We start from the raw sequence: 21886 nt of genomic DNA on the forward strand, positions 1-21886 counted from the left end.
CTTGGTACCTAAACCCCTTTTTAAGTACTCTGAGAAGGAATAGCAACAATAAAAAAGGTACATGCAAAACAATGCCCACTTTTTACCATTTTTGTTTTCAATTCTGTTCCAATTTTTTTCTGATGTGGAGCTCTTCAAGCTCAGAGCAGTTGAAGACAAATGACGTATGAATGATTTCTTATCACACAGTGTGGACACAGGGCCCACGCAGAGCCTGCGTATGACAATGATCTGTACATCAGCTCCACAGCGTGAGAGCCCCCTTCATCTGCACACCACTCAGATGTGAATTATGCATACAAATGCTCCTCCCTTCCTGTGCTCCTCTCATGCTCGACCCTAGATGAAAGTGCACTTCTCAGATCTGTGAAAAAGGGGTCTCTGAGCAGGGGGTCACAGTGCGGGTGAAACAGAAGGGTCATGTGATGGGAAAAGGGAAGAAATGTGAAATGCTTCCTTTTATTATATATTTTTTTATTCCTTAGCTTTTCTGAACGTCTCAACAGCTTCAGCTGAACTCCAGCAGCACCTCGCTGCCTGACAGCTCTACCGGCCCTGCACCCTTACAGCCTGAAGGACCCCTGAGGCCTGTACCTTTAAATTACTCTGTCTCTCTCTCTTTCTTTCTCCCTTTAACTGGTGCATACAGTGTAGCCTTTGCCTCCAAATGGTAATGCTCTCATCTGTTGCTTAGTAACTGCTGGACTCCCTGCCAGTATCTAAAAGAGCTGGTGGAAGAGAATGAGAGCCGGGAAAAGTGAAGGGGGGTGGGAGAGAGAGAAAGAGAGAGATCACAGTGAGATGAAAGACAAATAAGAGACACATTAAGAGAAATGAGAGCCTGCAGAGACAGATAGACAGAGAGAGAGACCAGAGTGAGATGAATCAGATAAGGGACATAGAAAGAGAAATACAAAGTAAGCAAGAAAGAGAGAGAGAAACAGAGATAGAAAGACTCTTTATTGAGATAAAAAAAGATAAATGAGAGAATGCACAGAGAGAGAGAGAGAGTGAGAGAAGATAAAAAGAGAAGAGCGTAGGGATGTAGGGACACAAAGAGAGATGAAAGGAGAGATGCTGAATGAAAGAGAATAAGAAAAGAGAAGAGATGAAGCTCTCGCTCTCTCCTCCCTCATTCACAGCACAGAGACAACTGCTCCAACCACCACCACCACCACCACCACCACCACCACCCCAGCCCCCCCGGAGCCCTCGAGCAGCCACACCACGCAGCAGGGCTCCCTCTTTCTTGCTCTCTTGCTTTCTGTGTGTGTGTGTGTGTGTGTGTACGAGTGAGAGAGTGTGAGCGTTGGTGCTGAGAAGAGTGTCTTAGCCAAGTGTGAGATTTCAACCTGTAATTACAGTGAGGCAACTTGGGAGCTGTAGCCATGGAAACAAAGTCTGAAAAGCCAAAGTGTAAATCAGGGGCATCGTGCAGAGCTTCACTCAGGTTAGAGACTAGAGCTTCAGCGCTTTAGTGTAACAGCATCATTACTCCCACATCTCAATCAGCCACATCAACACAGCTCAGCCAGCTGCTGAACTCACTGATCTGAAATATTTAGATGAATATGTGGAGATGACAATCAATGAGAATGAAATTGAATAAATGTTATTGGTTCTAAGAGGTTTCCTAGAAAACAGGCAATATAATCTATGTTATAATAATTATATATTATATTATATTATATTATATATAATAATTCTGTGAGGTGATACTGAGACCTGTATTGAGTCCCGTTCTTCTCCATATTCACTATATAGATGAAAGCATTGATGCACACCTCCTAATCACTGAATTCAAATATATGATTCAGTCCCTCTGTCACAGTAGTATACAATCAAGCACCTGGGCTTGCATCCAAAGAAATGTATTTCCATAAATCATGTTCTCTACTAGCAGTGGCACAACTGAAAACGCTTTTCTACAGTACCAGTCAAAGTCTGGACACACCTTCTCATTCAATGTTTTTATTTTCCTACATTGTAAATTAATACTGCAGTCATCCAGACTATGAAGGAACACATAAGGAATCATGTAGTAACTTAACAAACAGCAATAAACAAACCAAAATACTTTGGGTGCAGTTAACTTGCAGTTTCTGAGGCTGGTTACTCTGATTAACTTATTCTGTGCAAAAGACATAACTCTTGGAGTTCCTTTTCTAGGGCAGTCCTAGTGAGAGCCAGTTTCATCATTTTTTCCCCCAATGTTTTTGATGGTCTTTGCAACAGCACTTGAATGTACTTTCGAATTTTTTGATTTTGTTTTTGTTTAAATAACCTTTATTTCTTAAAGTAACTTTTTCCTTTACTTAATTGAGTAGTTCTTGCCATAATATGGATTAGAACATTACTCAACTATTCACTGTATACCAACTCTGCTTCTTCACAACACTCTAAGAGGGCAAGGAATTCAAGTAATACACTCTTGATGAGGCACAGCTGTTAACTGAAAGCCATTCCAGGTGACTCTACCTCATAAAAATGCCAATGTGCTAAGCTGTCATCCAAGCAGAAGGTGCCTACTTTAAATAATATAAAATATAAAACATGTTCTGGTTTGTTTAACATTTTGTTTACTACATAATTTCAAGTTTTTTTTATTCGATATGTTTTCTTCAAATGTTCTACACTACAGAACATTTCAAAACAATGAAAATTTGAATTTAAGGTGTGTCCAAACTTTTGACTGGGTACTGTATTTTGCTTTTCCCTGTACAATATGTTATTCACTGTGTTATTCATTTATAAGATTTGTAAGTAAGCTGTATAGAATAATTAGTTAATAGTTATTATTATGTCAACATACCCCAATATATCTGACAATAAAAAATAAAAGGTCAGACTCACATCGTCCACTGTAGTTTCTCATTCTTGATGGAGTTGTAGAGTGCCTGAAAAAGACAAAAAAAAAAACCATACATAAAAACTCAGGATATAACAATTCAACATATAGAACCAGAGTGTATCATTGTGTATTATATCATTATTATATTATTGTATTGTAAAGATCATGTCAGTGCATGGCTTCGGTGTTAGATCAGGATACTATAAAACACAGCTTTTATTTCAATTATATTCAAATAAACTTCACACAGAAAAAGTAACGTATTATTGGAAAGCATATGTTTAGTCTTTATTAATCACTTTTACTGTATTCATAAAAGGCATCATCGCAAGGCAACACCGGACATTAAAAAAATTGCATTTACATTACCCCACTAAATATACCATGACATTTTTAAAGAAGTAAAATGGAGTTAATCAGTATTCATTATTAGCTTAATTAGCTTAATAGCTTATATAACTAATGAAACATATTTAGACCATCACATTAGAAAAACCACAACCTTCTTCTTTCTCACACTCATCATTGCATATACTTTTTTTGGTAGATAAAAAGCAGTTGCTAGATAATAAACCTTAAAGGAGAACTCCGGTGTAAAATGGACTTTTAGTGTAGTAAAACATGATTAAAAGTACTTACCTTTAATGAATAGCACTACTCCATTCTCCTACAGCGTTTCGAGATCCAGAAATTTTAACATTTTGTCCAAACAACCTTGAGACTGGGTGACACTCCACTGGCTGCTACGCTATGCGGAGTCTATATGTCCTTGTTATTTTCAGTTCTGTAATGGTGGCGCTCGGGGCTGAAGCTAGCGTTATAGGATATAAACAGTGTTTTTTAATAAGCTTCTTGTGCACTTTTTAAGTTATTCATGTCTCGTTTTAAATGCCAGGGCTCTTCAGATTCTAGCAAGGAGGTGTGGAGCAACTTTGAGCCTGGATAACAGTGTAAAAAGCAATTTATCAGTGTAAATTATGCCCCGTGTCACCCAGTCAGAAGGGTGTTTGGACAAACTGTTAAAGTTTCTGGATCTCAGAACGCTGAGGGAGAACGGATGTGTGCTATTCATCCACGGCAAGTACTTTTTACCATGTTTTACTACACCAAAAGTCCAATTTACACCGGAGTTCTCCTTTAATTCCTTACATCAATTGTATAAGGATTAAAATAGGACCCTGTGGGACTCAATATGCTAAACCAAACAGTTACCAATTAATTATCTCTGCATTAGGATTTATAGCTTGATTTAAAAAACGAAGACCCTGTACTCAGTACTAATAATGTAAGGTAATATTGGTCACTATAGATGTTACACTATCATATTTATATAATATTTCCACTTTCAGGCTCCAACCTTCTCCTTCTTCTTGCGAGTCTGTGGGTGGTTCTGGCCATCCTGCACTTTGCCCAGCAGGTCAGGGAAGGCAAGGGGTCTGAGAGAGCGTGAGCGAGGGGCTTTGGTGTAGCGGAACGGGTCCATAACACTAAAGTCTCTGCCGCACCTGACCGAGCAGAGGGAGCGTGAGCGGAGGCGGCCCGCCGAGTGGATGCTGTTCACTCCGATCATTCTGCACCCCCACAAAGTTAAGAAAAAGAACTGAAAAGACTCTGGAAATCAAGTAACTGTGGCCGGCACACTGGAGTCACCAGATGAGGGGGTTTGAGGGCAGATTTAGAAGTGGATGCACACGTTCTCCAGAGGTTTTGGTCCTCCTAAGTGGGATTCCACTTCAATGCTGGGTTTCCACTTGGGTTGTTCACCTAAATACATGAACAACTGATCTTTCTCTGGAAGATTTTAAAGCACTGGGGTATCTGAAGATTCCCAAAAAGAGTCACAGAGAACTCATTGATTATGGATCCTATGGATTTGTTACGGATGGATAAAGAAAATGTGTCCATCACGTGTTGGAGAACTCTCGTTTTGCAAGCTCAGGCATGAAGCAAAGGGAAGAAGCGGTAGCTTACAGCTCTCCTAGACTCCACCTGCTGTTGTTGTTAATATGTGGTGCATCCCCCTTTTTTTAATGCCCAGACACCACGCTTGCAGGTGTGCCACAGATGGAGAATAAATCACAGAAAGGGAATTAAAAAAGGAATGGCTGGAGAACAAAGATCCACACATGTGAAAGTGAAGGTGGGGGACGGCGAAGGGGGGGAGGGGGACTCCGACTCCCACCTGCTCTCACTCCGGCATCCCAAAACTCCCTCTCACTGTGACGTCAAAAGCGAATCCCCCTTTGGGACGGGGGAACACGGATCAAAGCAGAGGCATGCACGGGACTGGATGATACGCAACAAAACGTGCAGCGAGAGCAAGAACATGATCTTTCAAAAAGGATTTTTTGGCATCAGAGTATTAAAAAATATACAAAACACATGTCCCTGATTGGACACATAAGAATCTGACTTGTTAAAAAAGCACCAACACATGGTTTGACAGCATAGAAATCATTTCAAATCCGTATTAAATGCAATATTAGTTCACAATGGCTTCTCTATAATCCAATGGCATCATTCCAAGCTTTCCTCCTCTTCTTTTTCCAGAGCTGCTTGTCAAAAAAAAAAAAAAAAAAAAACAAAGAAAGTTGATGATGTCGCTCTCTGCTGGTGTTGAATGGGGGTCTGAGGGTGGGTCTCCTTAAACACCTCTTCCCTTATACCTTTCTTCTTCTCTCTGTATCTCTGTATCTCTGCACCTGCATGTATCCTTTCATATCCCTTGTTTACTCCATTAATCCAAAGCAGGGTCCAAAGCCTTGTCTTCTATCCTATTCATCCTTGTTCGCCTCTCCAAAAATCGCCACAAAAAAGACAAAAAAAAACAAAACAGTTTCTTTCTGTTTGTGCTCTCTCGGTGTCTCTCTATCTTCCCTCTGCTTCTCTCGCTCCCTCTCCTCCTCCGTGGTGCTGATAAAACTGGGACTGAATCGCACAGAGGAGAAGATGTGGTGAGGGAAGAGCACTCACTCACTCACCCTCCCTCCCTCCCTCCCTCCCTCCCTCTCTCGCTGCGTTTCAGTCTCAGTTGTGCCTACCTTCCTACACAGTGGACCAATCCCAGGAATCGGATCCACTCCAGCCCCACCCACCACTCAATATTCGTAAGATATGAAGCCCTGGGCTTCCCCAGCACGACTCCTGAACCAGAGCGTGTTCTCAGAAACATCACACTTAACCCATAAACCTGGGGGACTTGTGGTTCATAGGTTGTGCTCATTTTATACATTAACTGAGGCATGCTACATAAAGGAAAACACTATCATATATTAAATGTATACTGTATCAATACTCTATTAATAAATATATTATCAAAATGATATTAAATTCATTTTTTCTTCTATTTCCTGCCATATTTTTACAATATTTCTTGCTGATGCCAAAGAATAAATTTAATTGCTATGACTGTGTGAAATGGAATTTAAACAGCTTTTGGTTCATACATACAGATTTAACACAATTCTGCTAAAAAAAAAAGCCCCAAATGACTGAATTAAGTGTACATTTTTTGACACACTTCAGAATTAAGACTATATAAATATACTTACACAGTACTGGGATACAATAGCAGCTGCCCAGTAACCACTTAGCAAGATACTATCAATCACTAAGCAACATTATTGGAACTGCCTGAAATATCATATTGCATCACTTTACCACATCAAAGCAACCATCTAGAAATACCATAGTAACCACCTGGGATATTATAGCAACCAACTAGCCAACTAGGCACCACTTAGCAACGCTATAATAATCACCTTGCCATGAACTAGCAACACTTTAGCAATCACCTGGCATTCCACAATGATAACTTCGCAACTCCATATCAACCACCTAAGATACCACAGCAACCAATTAGCAACACCCCAGGATACGCAGCAACCAGTTAGCCACACCATAGCAACCACTTGGGACACAACACTAACACAAAGAGCAATGCCATAGCAACCATGTAGCAAAAGCTTAGCAACTGCCTGCAAGAATGTAGAGAGAATGCAAGAATGCCTGTAGAATTCACTCCAGCTATGCAACCTGCATTTTCACACATTTTCCAGCCTTTGTATCATTATAGTGACTGTTTACCATGACTGCTGTAAATAATTTACTAAATATTATTAAACTAATATGTTACATAGTTACAAGAGTGAAATACTGAAGGGCAGGGAAAATACAAAGCAAGGCTAGCCTGTTGCTCTGTCCCCATGAGTAGCATACATGTTAAAAAGCTGCAGGAAATTATTTAAATTGTTTTCAGCAGAGTCTATGAATCAGACTGCTGTAAATGAATCGTTCATTCACATCGAATCATGCTGTGCTTATGATCAGGAATAAGAACGCAGCAGCAGGTTCATGAATTAATTAGGTCAATAGGTCCACAGCACTGACACACATACAGATATGACATATTTCCACAGCTCCAGCTCTCCTGCTTCTTTCTTTTTTGTTTCTTATTTGTCTTCTCTGTGATCCTATCCTCCTCATCACCTCTCTAATGTATCTCTCTTTCTCTTTGTCCTCTACTGTCTCTCTCGTTTTCTCTGCCTGCCCTTATTTTTATTTGTTTTCTTTCTCTCTCTCTGCCTGCTCTCTTCTAGTCATTTCTTCCTTTCCGTCTCTCTACCTGCCCCCCTTTATCTCTCCCCCCTCTCTCACTCTGTCTCTGTGAATAAGAAAACAGTGTCTCTCTTTATTCAACGGTGACCTGCTTCTCTCTGTTTTCTGTCCCCAGTAAACAGCGGCTGTCTGCCATCCGGCCAGAGGCTCCTGCGCCCCATTCAAAAGCACCACTACACATCAAAGCAATGCTAAACAGCTAAAGATTAATGCAAATAACCCATTCATATGAATGGCCACAAATAAGAATTATGCATATGTATTCAGAACTCGTTTACTAAATTCTGTTCATCATTAGTACATTTAATAATAATAATAATAATAATAATAATAATAATAATAATAATAATAATAAATACACTAATATAGATGATTCTGCTTAAGGGATTAGAGCTATAAAAAAGAAATGACGCAACACTATCAAGATCAGGAACTGTCACACCTTGCTTACAGGTGAGGGTAGCTGTGCCTTAAAAAGTAGTGGGTTGTAGAAGAAATTATGGCAAACTGCAGTAGCACATCCACTGCAGTTTTTATTAAGTGACAGGTGAAAAAATTAGATAAATCAACCAACTGCACAGTGACAAACTTGAAAATTAAGCCTTAAATAGGCCACCACTGGTCTACCCAACCCAGCCAATACCAAGTATTTTCCTATGCAGGGGAATACACTTTCAAACAAACAATAAATCAAATAAACACAGAATGGAAAAGCAAAAATATTCAAAATAGTTATTGTACATACCATAGCCCAAAATCCCCCAAAATAAACATAGACAAAATAAAAGAAAAGAATGATTAAAATTAAAAGGCTCTATTTAAGGTCAGTTAAGGAAAATAAAGCACATGTGACCATGTGAATGCAATTATTGTACCTGCAGCTATTAAAAAAGCAATGTATAGCCCAGTAGCATACTTTAACTGTAAAATATGATAAATGCTCCAACCTAGCAAAATGTTCAACTTCTAAAGGGGGGGGGGGGGGGGGAGCATTAATTGAGAAAACTGGCTTAGTAAATGTGTAAGAACTGAGCTAGCAGAGCAGGCACAGACATGGTTGAAAACTACGTTGCTGGTACTGTCACAGGAACCAACTTCATGCAACAGGGCTGTGATAAAACAAGCTATATTATTCAATTGCAGCATAACATTATGTTACGACCCTGTGTTGTAATTCAGCCTGGCCTGCAGGGGCAGTGCAGGTTTGAGCAGGATGCTGCTTGGGTGACCTTTTGAACTGAGGGCACCTGGGAGAAGATATAGGTCTCTCCTCCAGATTCTCTCTCTCTCTCTCTCTCTCTCTCTCTCCCTCCCTCACACCCTCTTTTTGTTTGTAGGCCTGTTAGGCCTCATTTTTGGTTTCTTTGATTTTTGTTACCACACACATTTATACGCTGACCTTGATCCCTTCTTTTTACTTTGTTTTCTTTATTTTTGATTCCCCTAGACTTTAATAATGATAAATTATTTGATTTCATTATTGAATCTGGTGTTGCCTCCTCTCTTTTTATGTTGCGGTTTGTGTGAACGAGCTGGCCGTAACAATTATCATAGAAGAGTAAATACTTAATCACAGTACAAATTATTGTACCATATTGTGTTATTGTCTCAAACTACTAGCATGTTATTTTAAGATTACAGCATTAGATCAGGACATGATGATGCACAGTTTCTGTTTCAGATTTTGTACTGTTACCAAATTGAATGATGTTTTACTACTAGTATGTGCATTTTCAGTTGTTGTTCACTTTGCTGTATGGATAAATCTATTGAACTAAGAGTTAACTACATTATATCTTATAATATTCTGTATTTGTAAAAATCACCCTGACAAATTGCCCTGACAAATTTTCTTAACGTGTTGAAAATACATCCTCAGTGCTGTCAGAACAATGACCCAACTGTATATTTAATGTATATTTAATGCAGTTTAATTGGATTACAGTATTTTTTAGTTTACAGTAACTACTATATACTATACAGCATGTCTAGCATATGGACACTGGAGCTCAATCTATCTCAAGACAAGAACTGAGCGTACACACTGCGGAATAATTTCAATATTCAAGTGAAAGCCAGCGTAGTGGTGAGAAAGACTGCAGCGTGGTAATGTATGCAGAGCTCTCCACTTAGATTTACATATCCTCCATAATCTCTGCCCAGGAGACTGGAGAAATTACACTCCACTCACAATACAGAGCAACAGGAAAACAATTTGTAAATTGAGAGAGGTGAGAAAAACGTGGCGGGAGAAGTTGAGAAAGAGGGAAAGGCAGTAAAAGAAAAGCGAATGAGAGGGAGAGAAAAAGAGAGAAAGATACAGAGAGCACTTTGCAACGCCTTTATGATAACACCATGACAAAAGGCTCATCTCAGCAGGAGGCAGCATGGCAGCCAAATTCCCATCTGCTGCAAGCCTCTGTCCTCCCTCCCTCTCCGCGCTCGGCTTCTAGCTGAGCTCAGAAGCCTGGCAGTCCTCCTCTCCGCTGCGGAGCTGCACACCAACGCAAAGCTTCACCTGTTGCTTCACCTCTCAGCACCCCTGCGTCCTACACTTAACGCCATAATCTTAAAGATAAAGCTGCCGGGAGAAACCAGAAACCGGTCTCTGGAACAACAACAGGGACAAACTACTACTATTATTTGTTATCTAAATAACTTTTCAATAGATGAACCTGATTTGGCCGATGCCATAAAGAATCTAAACTGGCTCCATACATAGCATATATGTTTGTTATGCTTTTATTGTTTTTTTTTTTCAAGAAATAAACCATAAGAGTCTTGACTTCTGAGTATGTGAGATCAGCTTCAGCTCAGTAATCCAATAAACAGTCCTTACTTGTAAATTTGGGGAGTACTAACTCTCTTTTGACATATTTGCCTGTAATGCAAACTGCTAAAACTGTAAATCTTTCGTACTAAGACCTCAACTGTACATTTATATTTCAAACATTACACTTATTGAACAAACTGGGTCTCCAGTCGAAAAATGAAAGTGGTCAGTGAATGAGTAGGCTAGTCTGACTGGACCCCTGGTCTCTACTGCACACTAAAACTTAGATTCTCTGCCCGAACCCGACCCAAACATTGTTAATTATTTTAGAGTATTATCCAAGTCATTATAAATTATGTTATTGTTCCTAGTCTATTTCAGTTTAATTATTGTGCAGTGCATTGCCTTATTGTTGTTTTAGGTGTTTTGCACGTAAGCTATATGTTTAAAATAAAAATAAAAATTGTTTGATCAGAAAGTGTTTTATGTTCTTATACATTGTAAATTATATAAGAGTAGACAGGGAGATCGGTTCTTAATAAACATTGTTCTTAAATAACAGGTCTATGCTTCTTCAGTGTTGCAATGTTAATTATCTTAATTATGAAAGTACTTTGCTCATTAAACAGCCTGAAAATATTTTTAAAAAGCTCAGTTTTAACGGTCTACTTACTAAAAAAATGTCTGGTTTGAATCGGGCTCAGGCACACAAAAACAATTTATAGGGCGGGTCGAGTCAGGTTGGGCTGGATTTATTTATTTTTTTAATGTTCAAACATTACACATACTGGATAAACTGGGTATCCAGTGGAAGAATTAATATGGTCAATAAAGGAGGTCTTATAGGATGGGCCTTCGAAATACATAGGCTAATATGACTGATCATGATGGATATTTTGGATTTATGTATAAGGAAAAGGAAACTGGATCATGATGTTTCCTACTGTCTTGATTCTCTCACATCTCTTTTACAGACATGATTCTTTGTTCAACTGAATTAGTTCTACTGCAGCATCATTCAAATAACTTTTTGTAGCACCTTTCTTTTTATAACCCTTTACCATTAGAGAGAGATAGAGAGAGAGAGAGAGAGAGAAGATCCTTTAGTCCCATAGCCTAAAGATAAAACATTATTTACTTACCCTGCACTCGCTTATTTAATCTTACATACATTTAATAATAGACTCTTTTTATTGTAATGTTAATGACATGTGTGAGTGTGAACAAATTAGAACCCTTATATAATATACAGGTTTTACACCAAATAAAGCTTATCTTCCAACTGCCAGGAACCATTTAATAGTGTGGATCTGTTCTGGAAGGGAGGAGTTGTGTTATGTGTAGTGGGACAGAGACCAAGCCTGAGAGAGCAAGAGACAGGGAGAGCTCAAGAGGGAAAAAAAAAGTGTGAATGAGTTTTAATAAGACAGACTGACACTGACGGAAATAGACACACAGAGAAACAGAGGGAGAAAAGGGACTTTGGAAACAGACAGAGAGAAATATGAAGAAATAAAGAGAGATAAAAGAGTGAGAGAGCAGAGTGAGACAAAGGAGTGAGAGTGAGGTGTCTCGCTGAGCGGATAAATGTTCCAGTGAGCACTCAGAACCAACGCAACTGCATCAGTGGCACAGCCTGAGGACAAAGACCAGGTCTCACACACACTCCCATGCATACACACACACTCCCACACAAACAAACAGAGGAGCAGAAAGGAAGAGCAAGGAGGGAAAAGGAGGCCAGGGTGGCAGAGGAGAGAGAGAGAGAGAGAGAGAGAGAGAGAGGCATACTCTGGAGGATTAGAGAGACAAGCCTAAGTACAGTTCAGCAGAACACGACTCTGCAGATTACAGGGTGAAACAATGTGGAAGATGGCAGATAGTTAAAGAGCCTGAAGGCGTAAGAGGAGAGCGAGAGAGACAGAACGAGAGAGAGAGAGAGAGAAAAGAGAGACAGAAAAGAGAGAGAGAGAGAGAAAAGAGAGACAGAAAAGAGAGAGAGAGAGAGAAAAGAGAGAGAAAAGAGAGAGAGAGAGAGAGAGAGAGAGAAAAGAGAGATAGAGAAAAGAGAGAGAGAGAGAAAAGAGAGAGAGAGAGAAAAGAGAGAGAGAGAGAGAGAGAGAGAAAAAGGGAGAGAGAGAAAAAGTATGAGGGGGTGGAAGGTGATGGTGTTACAGGGATGGAGCGAGGCACACATTGAGTGAGATAGCGAGAGAGTGAAAAGGGGGAGGGATAAAAGAAAGACAGACCCATTAAAAAAGAGACTAAAAACAGAAAAAAGAGTCTGATAAAGAGTGAGAGTCAGAATTAGATAGTCAGATAGGGAATGAGCAAGTCAGCTAGTCAGGCAGAGAGATACTCTCAATCAGACAAGTTAATCTTATAGATTGAGAGTCAGAATGAAGTCCTATCCAGACAGGATTAGTTTCTCAGGGGGACGTCTGTGAAAAATATTTTACACTCCTACTCAGTGATAAAACTCTTGCATCTGGACTGCAACTGAAAAAACAGGAGAAGCAGTTAGTTTTTTTACTTTCTCAGTCAGGTGACATTGCGTTCAGTAGCTCCTCCATTTTCACTCACTGTTGTGTTTAGGTGTATCTCTGTGGACACGTGCGGCAAAAGTGCAAAAATTACGGTGCGTAGCAGTGGACAAATAACTATTTTATTAAACACAGGGTGACTAAACTCAGAGATGTGCGTCCGGACAGGACTAAAATTACTGGAGTGTCAGGGAGTTCAGCAAAAAACAGTAAATAACTGAGCCTGTAATTTTCTCAAAGAACGTCTGAGAAAACCATGTACATGGTCATTGCAGACAGGAATAAAATCACAGAGGACCCCCCATAAAAAAAACAAATTACCTCAGGACCCCCTAAGAAACGAATCCCATCTGGATAGGGCTTTAGACCCGTAGTAAGTGAGAAGGGGCCATAATAAATAGAGTCAGATTTATAGTGATGAGATGAGAGAGTAAGGAAAAATTCGGAATTAAAGTCTATCAGAGTGACAGAGTGAGTTTGAGAATTAATCAGATAGTAAAAGAGTCAAAATAACATGAGAATCAGAATTAGATTTAAAAAAAGAATCAGAATAAGATGAACCGACAAAGGGTGAGAGTCAGAACAAATGAGTAAAAATGACACAGGACCAGTGTGTCAAAATTAGAGTCAAATAGAGAGTCAGAATTAGCAAAATCAAGAAAAAGTTAGAATTATGAAGTCAGTGTTAGAAAAAGACATAGAGAGAGAATTAAAAAGAAATGGAGAGTCAGAGATAGAGAGGAAGTTAGAAAGAGAGAGTGTCAGGTAGATATAAAGATTCAGGAAGAGACAGAATGTGAGAGAGAGTGAGAAAGAGACATTTAAAATCATAAAGAGATAGAGCCAAAAAGAGGCAGTGTGAGAGAGACACATACAGTACAAAAAAAATCAGGAAGAGAAAGTTTAAAGGGAGTAGGTTGACAGCACTTGAAAGCCTGCCTGACCCCAGCAGATCAGGTATGGTGGGGATGTGGCTATTCTCTGTGTGCAGTGAGGCCAGTGATCCTGCAGCACTGGTAAAAATAGCCAGCTTTTAACCAGCGCAGCACTCTGAAAGACTGGCGGTTAAGAGACATGCTAAACAAATCCTCCCTCTCTCTGACTGATCTGACTCCCTACACGCCCCCCACATCTCACACACTCTTACAGCACATTTATAATTAGCCTGTGTAGCTGAGGTGGGAATCACCAGAGTGAACAGTTACATCACCCCACTTATCAGCACATTCATTCGCTCTGTTTTACACATACCTACACAGTGTTAGATACAGTAACAGCCTGCCTGCCGTCATCACACTGCTGACTATGCCTCAATAGCTCAACTAACTACAAGAAAACCTATACAGATGGTGTAATGATCACTGGAATAAAGGTGCTACAAAAGGACCACTTATGTTTCCTTTAACAATTATACAAATGTATACAACATTTCTCCCAAATTCCAAATAAAAATAAATGTAATTTAGAGAATTTATTTGCAGAAAATGAGAAATGGCTGAAATAACAGAAAAGATGCAGAGCTTTTAGACTTTCTCAAATAATGCAAAGAAAACCCTGTTTTTTAATCACAGTTTTTATGCATCTTGGCATCATGTTCTCCTCCACCAGTCTTACACACTGCTTTTGGATAACTTTATGCCACTCCTGGTGCAAAAATCCAAGCAGTTGAACTTGGTTTGATGGCTTGTGATCATCCATCGTCCTCTTGATTATATTCCAAAGGTTTTTAATTTGATAAAATCAAAGAAACTCATAATTTTTTAGGTAGTCTCATTTTTTTCAGAGCTATATGTATATTTGTCTCAGAAATCTCGAAAATATATTTTATAAGTAATCTTGTAATCTTTTGTGTTAAGGCACTCTGAGTAGACACTGAACAAACTCCCAAACAACTCCGAAACCACTCAGATCTGGGTCATCAGCTCTGACCTGAGATAGGACTCGCCCCTCCCATTTCTTCCAGCTACAATGGGATTTAAAATGGGACAGAGACGGAAACAAATGGGTGTGAGCTGGTTTTGCAAGCTTTGCTGTTTGATATATATGTGTACTGAACTGTCCATCTATCTGGCTCCCACCATCATGCCTCACTCACACGATAACACTTCACAACTTACACAGGTGTGGGCGTTCCCAAGCTGTGGTTACACTTCAGTATCAACTTACATACCACTATGCCATGATTTTGTTTCATTATTTTGTATATAAGGGAATTTACAATGAAAATGTATAGATCTAAATCATCCTTACCTCAGCGTGAGGGGGTGCTTTTTCCCATTTTCTCCCCACTTTACACAGCCACTCATAACCCACTCATTAGGACTCCCCCTATCACTAGTGATGCCCCAACATCAGGAGCGTGAAGACTAACACATGCCTCCTCCGACACATGTGAATGTTTCAAACACAATGTTTCAAACTGCTGCTGATGCAGCACTGCCATACGGAGGAAAGCGCAGCGACTCGGTTCTGATAAATCAGCTCACAGACGACTCATGCTGTGGACATCCCCTTTGGAATGATGAGGGGAAAGAGCACCATCTACCCACCCAGAGAGAGAAAGACCAATTGTGCTCTCTCACGGCTCCAGTAGCTGATGGCAAGCTACATAAACAGGATTCGAACCTGATCATAGTGGCAGCACCTTAGTCCACTGGACCCCCGGTGAGGTAGTGTTTATGTGTGTACATTGTGCATGAATGTAGCTTATCTTCACACCTTGAGAAGATCCTTGGGGAAGTCCTGGCCATCGTTCAGCCCCTCCAGATTGCCTATGAACTGCGTACAGGACATCCTCTTCCCCACATTCTAAAGAGGACAGAACAGAGGGAGAGGAAGCTTTCAAATACTTTCCCTTAAAAAACCAAACAATGTAAACAGTGGCTGTAAATCTGGCAACTCCACATACTGTTACTGTGCCCTGATATTCACTCTGACTCTCATACTCACATGGCCGTGAAGATCTGTGTTCAGCAGCATCAGAGCGCAGGTCAGAGTGTGAACGCTGTCTGCAACACACACACACAAATACACAAACACACACTCATAACATAACCAGAGCAATAGTGCTACCTGGTGGCCAAACAGGGTAAAATACACAATCAATGTTGTGTTGACCGAATATAGATTAATATAGACCAATACTGACTTTGGGCACACCTTCTCATTCAGGGTTTTTTCTTACAGTTTTTTGTGTGAAAAGTGTGATCAACTGAGATGGTGATTTGGGATGAGCTGGAGCTTCACAGCGTGAAGGAAAAGCAGCAACTATTGCTCAGCACCACCAGGAACTCCTTCAAGATGCTGAGAAAACTATCCCAGGTGACTCTACCTCATGAACACACTGAGATTAAAATACCAAGAGTGTGCAGATCTGTCCTCAAAGATAAATGTGCTACTTAGAAGAATCTAAATTATAAAACATATTCTAGTTTATTTAACACTTTTTGTGTTTTATGTGTTCCTGTAAAGCTTCAATGTCTTCAATAATACATTTACAATGTAAAAAATCATAAAAAGAAAGAAAAATGCACTGAATGAGAAGAGCTGTGTCCAAATTTGACTGGTACTGTATGTAATAGACACATTAGTAGCGGCACCACACTATTTAAATTATTTTATATTTTTAGTTGTTTCAAATCCAAAGGGTAGAACAGTGAGTAATTAAGAATAAAGAAGGAGAGCTCCTCATGTGTTTAAAATGACCATATTTATCTAATAGGGTGTAAAGCTTATTCTCTGTGTGACTGTGTCCATCAGACCTTAACCCCTATAATGAGATGGTTCAATATTCATATGCGTACTGTTAAACATCTAGCTGTGATATAATTCTATATATTATATTATATTATATTATATTAAAGTTTAATTGCTATACTTGAAAATAAACATCCTTCTGACATCTCTGTTAAGTAATAGCTGATCCCACACCAATACAACATGTTCTTACTCTCACTCACACAAATGAAAACACAAGAAAAAGAAAGTGAAAGTGATGTACCTTCACTGGGTACAGCGTTGGGGTTGCACTGCATGTATCTTCTGGAGAAGTGTGACAGCACTCGTTCTCTCTCCTGCGTCTCTCCCATCAGCGCAAACTCTCTCAGGAAAACTCTGATGAACAGACACGGATCAATATCTTCATGCTTGTTGATTGTTCATTTATTACATAATTGGTCACACAAACAGTGTCCTAATTTCTTGATGAAAATACCAATAGAAATGACTTGAAATAAACTCTTTTTACATTGACGTCCATTGAATGTTAAGACGGTTTTATCTTTCTCTTGTGAAGTTCCTGTTTTGGAGACGCTTGTTTTTTTAAATGTTGCATGGAGCATTTCTCCTAAATTTTAGCAATGAAATAATAATTATGTGTAACTTAAATTGTCTGATTGCAGCAAATCTCTTTCAAACTAAGATCATTTAAGTAAAAGTATTAATATAGAAAACTGTGTAAAAATATATACAGTAGAAGTAAAAAGTTGTCTTACAAAGTAATTACTCCTGTAAATTAGAGATAACCACAATTTCTACTTAAGTAAGGTAATGAATTATCTGTACTTTGTTACTTGACACCTCTGACTGTAAACAAGACCAGGTTCTATGGGAGCCGGGGCAGCGGTAGTGTATTGGAACGTGACCCTGATGACATGGGTGTGATCCTGCGTGAGGAGCGGTGTGTTTATTATAATTCTTTTCCTTTCTTTTTGGGTTTACCTGCTTTGAGATCAACGGTTCAACAACCCTCTGGGCTGGAGAGCTACTAGTCTGTAGCACTCAATCCCATTACACTTCATTGTCCAAAACAGAATTTCTTTTTTTGTGGCCCACTTTGTAATGGCTTGGAAAATATCTGGCCCGCGACCAAACTTAATTGCCGACCCCCGATCTACAGTATATCACTGTACACTGAGTTGTGTGCGAGTGCTCTCACCTCAGTGCCTGATCCACAGTCAGCCCAGAGAAGTTGAAGTAACTCAAATACTCCTCCGCCACCATCCTGCTGAACTCATTACTGCACGGGAACAGTGAAAACACAACAGATTAGCAACAAAAAAGAAGTTTTGCAGCATTTAACACTAAAAATAAGAATAAGCCTTACTTTTTGCTGAGGTGTCGAGCCACGTCGGACCTCCTGAAGCCATCCAGGTTGTACAGGCGCTTGGCCAGCCGTTTGGCAGCCTGCAGATCAGCCTTGTTGCCATTGGCAAGGTCACCAGTTCCCAGAGCCAAGCGCTCAGCCACCTCTTGGTCAGACTGCGAGACTGGACCAAATGGCCGCTCACTGCAGACAGAGACACAAACACGGTCCATCTCAATGATAAAAAACTCCATGCAATGAAAGACTCTGTATATGTGTGCTGATGTATTTGCATGAGTGTGTTGTTTTATTTGCCCGAGTTGGTGATTTGCATGTGAGTGTGTAAATATAATTCATGAAATGCATCCAAAACCTATATAAGTTTAACACCACATAACACAGCTGACAATAATGAAATGATTAATGATTATTAATAAACCAACCTTACAGAAAGTGCTGGGGGCACTCAAATGTACAAGTATGTATACCCACAAAGACAAGCATAGACATGCTTTTGCATCATAGAAAGATTCATTCGTTCTTCCTTAATCTTTGTTATGTAATAAAACGGCTGATTTCAGAGAGATCAGGGAATTTACTCAGAGATGTGTACTGTAAACATGACCTTTTGGAGGCCTAAACAAACTGTCAGAACACAGTTCAGAGCAGTGCTTCAGTTTGTCGTTATTAGTCATGTTAACTTACTACACAGCGCACAGCTAAATATAAAATATTTGAGAATTATATTTGAGAAAGGCACAGAAGATATGCATATCTCTATCACAAAACTAAAATGTAAAATATGTTTCCAACAACAATGGAGTAAGTGCTTATCTGGATTAACGGAATCAGACAAAGATATTGTTAAAACAAAGCTGAATTAATGTAAATGTATACATGTATGTTAATTTATAGTTACACAGTATACATCATCGTTGTCCGTTGAACAGCAACTTTAAATTCAAAATTTTTAATGAAAGTTCATGTAAAAAGAGCTCGTTTTAGTTTATTTTTAAGTATTTCTATTGGTCTGTTCATCAAGAAATTTTGGCACAGTGCAAGGGACAGTTTGTCTGAACTAAAAATTGAAAAAAAAAATGGAGATACTGAACAGCGAAAATAAAATGTGTACTTATTAATATTGATCACACTTGGCTTAATTTTTGGCAGGTAAGCAGATTTGGGGAAAAAATGATTTTTTTTTGTACAAATCTATAAATAAATCATTGAAAGAAAGAAAAAGCTGATTAAACCAATACAGAGAGCAGAGATGTGATGCACTGCTCTACTGTGCAGCAACACATGCACATACTGTAAATAATCTTCCTTAAATCGAGGAAAGAAAACTTTTCCTGCACCCTTCCCACAAAGTGAACTATCTGTAGCAAAATTGGTGTGCAAAATCTCATCAACTATTTCCTAACAATTAACTAGCAGTCCCAATACCTCTGTCCATAGTGCATTTGACCAGGGGTGCCCAAATATTGACCATCACTGCATCTTCAACCAAACAAATATGATTAGCTACATAAGGGTGTGTCAAATGTGTAGTAATTTTTTTTCATTTGATAAGTGTTAAAATAAACTTTGCTGTGTTGAGACCACACTTAAGCCTAACTTGGTTAGCTCTTACTGTTATTTACATGTGTTATAAGATGATATTACAGCCACTGACAGAGTGATTAAAATAATTGCTATATGAAAACAGCCTCCAGTTTGAAGCTTGAGAAATATGTCTGATTGCTGTCCAAGACCACCGAGGTCATGTGAGAACACTGCAGGGAATACGAGAAGATAGCAAACAGCATGTCCAGCTTGATCGTATTTACCAGAATAAATTCTCATGCTACATTTTAGAGTAATCCTACTTTAATTTTACAAATAATACCCTGTGTGAGCAAGTAACACAAAAATGATCTAATAAAAGCACCCAAAGTAAGACAAGATTTTTAACATCATTATCTTACCTTATAAACACCATCCTGCCTCAGAGTTCTCATACAGCTCGGCTACCTTTTCAAACTGTTCCTTCCCTTTAAAAAACACAAAAAGTTCTCCGAAAGCCAAAGAACTACAGCACCCTTCCCTGTCTGTTTTTGGTTCATTCCAGAGGCCCCAGTAGTCACCTCTTCTAGCCTTCCGCAAAAGCGAGGGAGAGAGGGAGAGAGAGAGAGAGAGAGAGAGAGAGAGAGAGAGAGAGAGAGAGAGAGAGAGAGAGAGAGAGAGAGAGACGGGGTGGGCAGTTTGTTGATTCTTGAAACAATGGCTTTGTGATCTTCTCTCCAAAGCAGACAAAGGAGGAGGAAAAATACAGAGCGCTTTCAGGGTGGGAGCGCACTGTGTGAGTAAAGCATTACCAGACACTCCCCTACAGCTTTCTGACAACTGGAAGATCTGGATCTGAATGCTGAATGCCTCACAGCACACTTAGACATACATGGATTACCCTACTAAAGAATAAATTCATCTACACAAAGGCTCCATATCTTTCTTAAACTAAACATCCAAAAAAAAAAACATCTCTGTAGCTAATATTTCACACTTCTATTCAGTGATAAACTCTTGAGTGTAGACTGCAATTGAAAATAAAAGCAGGACCAGACAGTTTTTTGGCTTTCTTGGTCACATGACATCGCGTTCAGTAGCTCCTCCATTTCCACTCGTTTACGTGGATCTCCGTGGAAACGTACGCACAAAAAGTAATCATGGTGCGTAAACAGTGGTTTTAATAGGCTTCTTGTGAATTTTTTAAGTTATTAAATGCCTCAATTTAAATGTCAAAGCTCTCCGGATTCTACCAAGGAGGGGTGGAGCTACTTTGAGCCTGGATAACAGTGTAAAAAGTGATTTATATATGCCCCGATACGGCCGTTGTACAGAGTGCTGGGCAATAAGCACAAAATTACTTTGTCTCAGAAAGCTGTAGGAGAGCAGTGGTCGGCTGTTTAACAAAGGTTAGTACTTTTTATCATGTTTTACTACACCCAAAGTAAATTTTACACCGGAGTTCTCCTTTAAGGGCACCTCAAGTGTGAACACTGAGGGAGAAGAAACACTTTTTTTTTTTTTTTTTTTTAACCTACCCCTGTCTCCAACTGGTACAGGGGATTGAACCAGCAACCACTTGAACAGCAAGAGCTGATTTCCTGCACACCAAATACAGTAAGCCTAGTCTTAGGATAAACTGCAATGTCAGCAGTGAGTCACCACAGGAATTTGTTTAGTTCTCGTTTAGTTTAAGCTTAATCTGTTTCTGGAAAACTCCAAAAGGCTCCAAATGTTTACTGAACTGAATATACAGGCTGTGATAGAGCTGAGGCGTAAAATACCAGTCAGTATTATATGGTTTCAATAAGACAAAAAACAGCCTGTGTTTCAACCTGCCATCAACCGAAGCCTCCTCAGCAAACACATTCCACACTCACCCAGCAGGACTTCACACACCCTCACTACCGGTCAAAGTGAAAGCTGGAGTTACAGAGCTCCATGTAAAGGACAATGAAATGTGAATGAGGAGCACAACGAGTTAAGAGAGTTAGCTATGAATGATGAAGATGTTAGCTATTTGGCCACCTTTTATCTAGGAGATAGGTTGACCCTGCTGTTCTCTGGATGGTGAGGATAGTTTCTCTACCCTGTCCTGCCACACCAGTGCTAGCCAAACTTTGGAGTCAGCTAGCTCCCATGCCCAGAAATGGACCGCCAGGGCTGTCTTCCAAGAACATTAAACTGCCCTCTAAAACTTTTTGAACAGATGTCAGCAGAACAACATACTTAGGTTCACTCTTTGTGATTGGTAGATAAGGGGTTATGGGAAGGTCACCAAGGAAAATCCAAGGTGTATCAGATATGGAGCATGCATCTGCAAAGTCTACTTAGGTCTAAGGCAACTTAGGTCTGAAGTATGGTCACATTTAGGATTTACTTTATAATGGAACATTTGGTAATGTAATGTCAATTACTTAACTGATGGCTTGCTTTTCAGGAATTGCTATATTTATATTAGGAAACCGTGAAAG

General features: G+C 39.5%; 1 protein-coding gene across 4 annotated transcripts in view; it reads right to left on the reverse strand.

Annotated features, from left to right (window-relative positions):
* psda (pleckstrin and Sec7 domain containing a) overlaps positions 1-21886 on the reverse strand; it is a 59781-nt gene that overhangs the window by 10034 nt on the left and 27861 nt on the right. For all 4 annotated transcript variants that reach the window (XM_022684570.2, XM_022684571.2, XM_022684572.2 and 1 more), the window contains exons 6-11: positions 17889-18071; positions 17721-17801; positions 16785-16897; positions 15734-15792; positions 15503-15592; positions 2854-2897 (exon numbers count right to left, since the gene is read on the reverse strand). In XM_022684570.2, coding sequence (XP_022540291.2) covers positions 2854-2897; positions 15503-15592; positions 15734-15792; positions 16785-16897; positions 17721-17801; positions 17889-18071 — 570 coding nt within the window. The remainder of the gene's footprint in view (positions 1-2853; positions 2898-15502; positions 15593-15733; positions 15793-16784; positions 16898-17720; positions 17802-17888; positions 18072-21886) is intronic.

Source organism: Astyanax mexicanus, chromosome 7, assembly GCF_023375975.1.
Source record: "Astyanax mexicanus isolate ESR-SI-001 chromosome 7, AstMex3_surface, whole genome shotgun sequence".
Lineage (NCBI taxonomy): Eukaryota > Metazoa > Chordata > Actinopteri > Characiformes > Acestrorhamphidae > Astyanax > Astyanax mexicanus.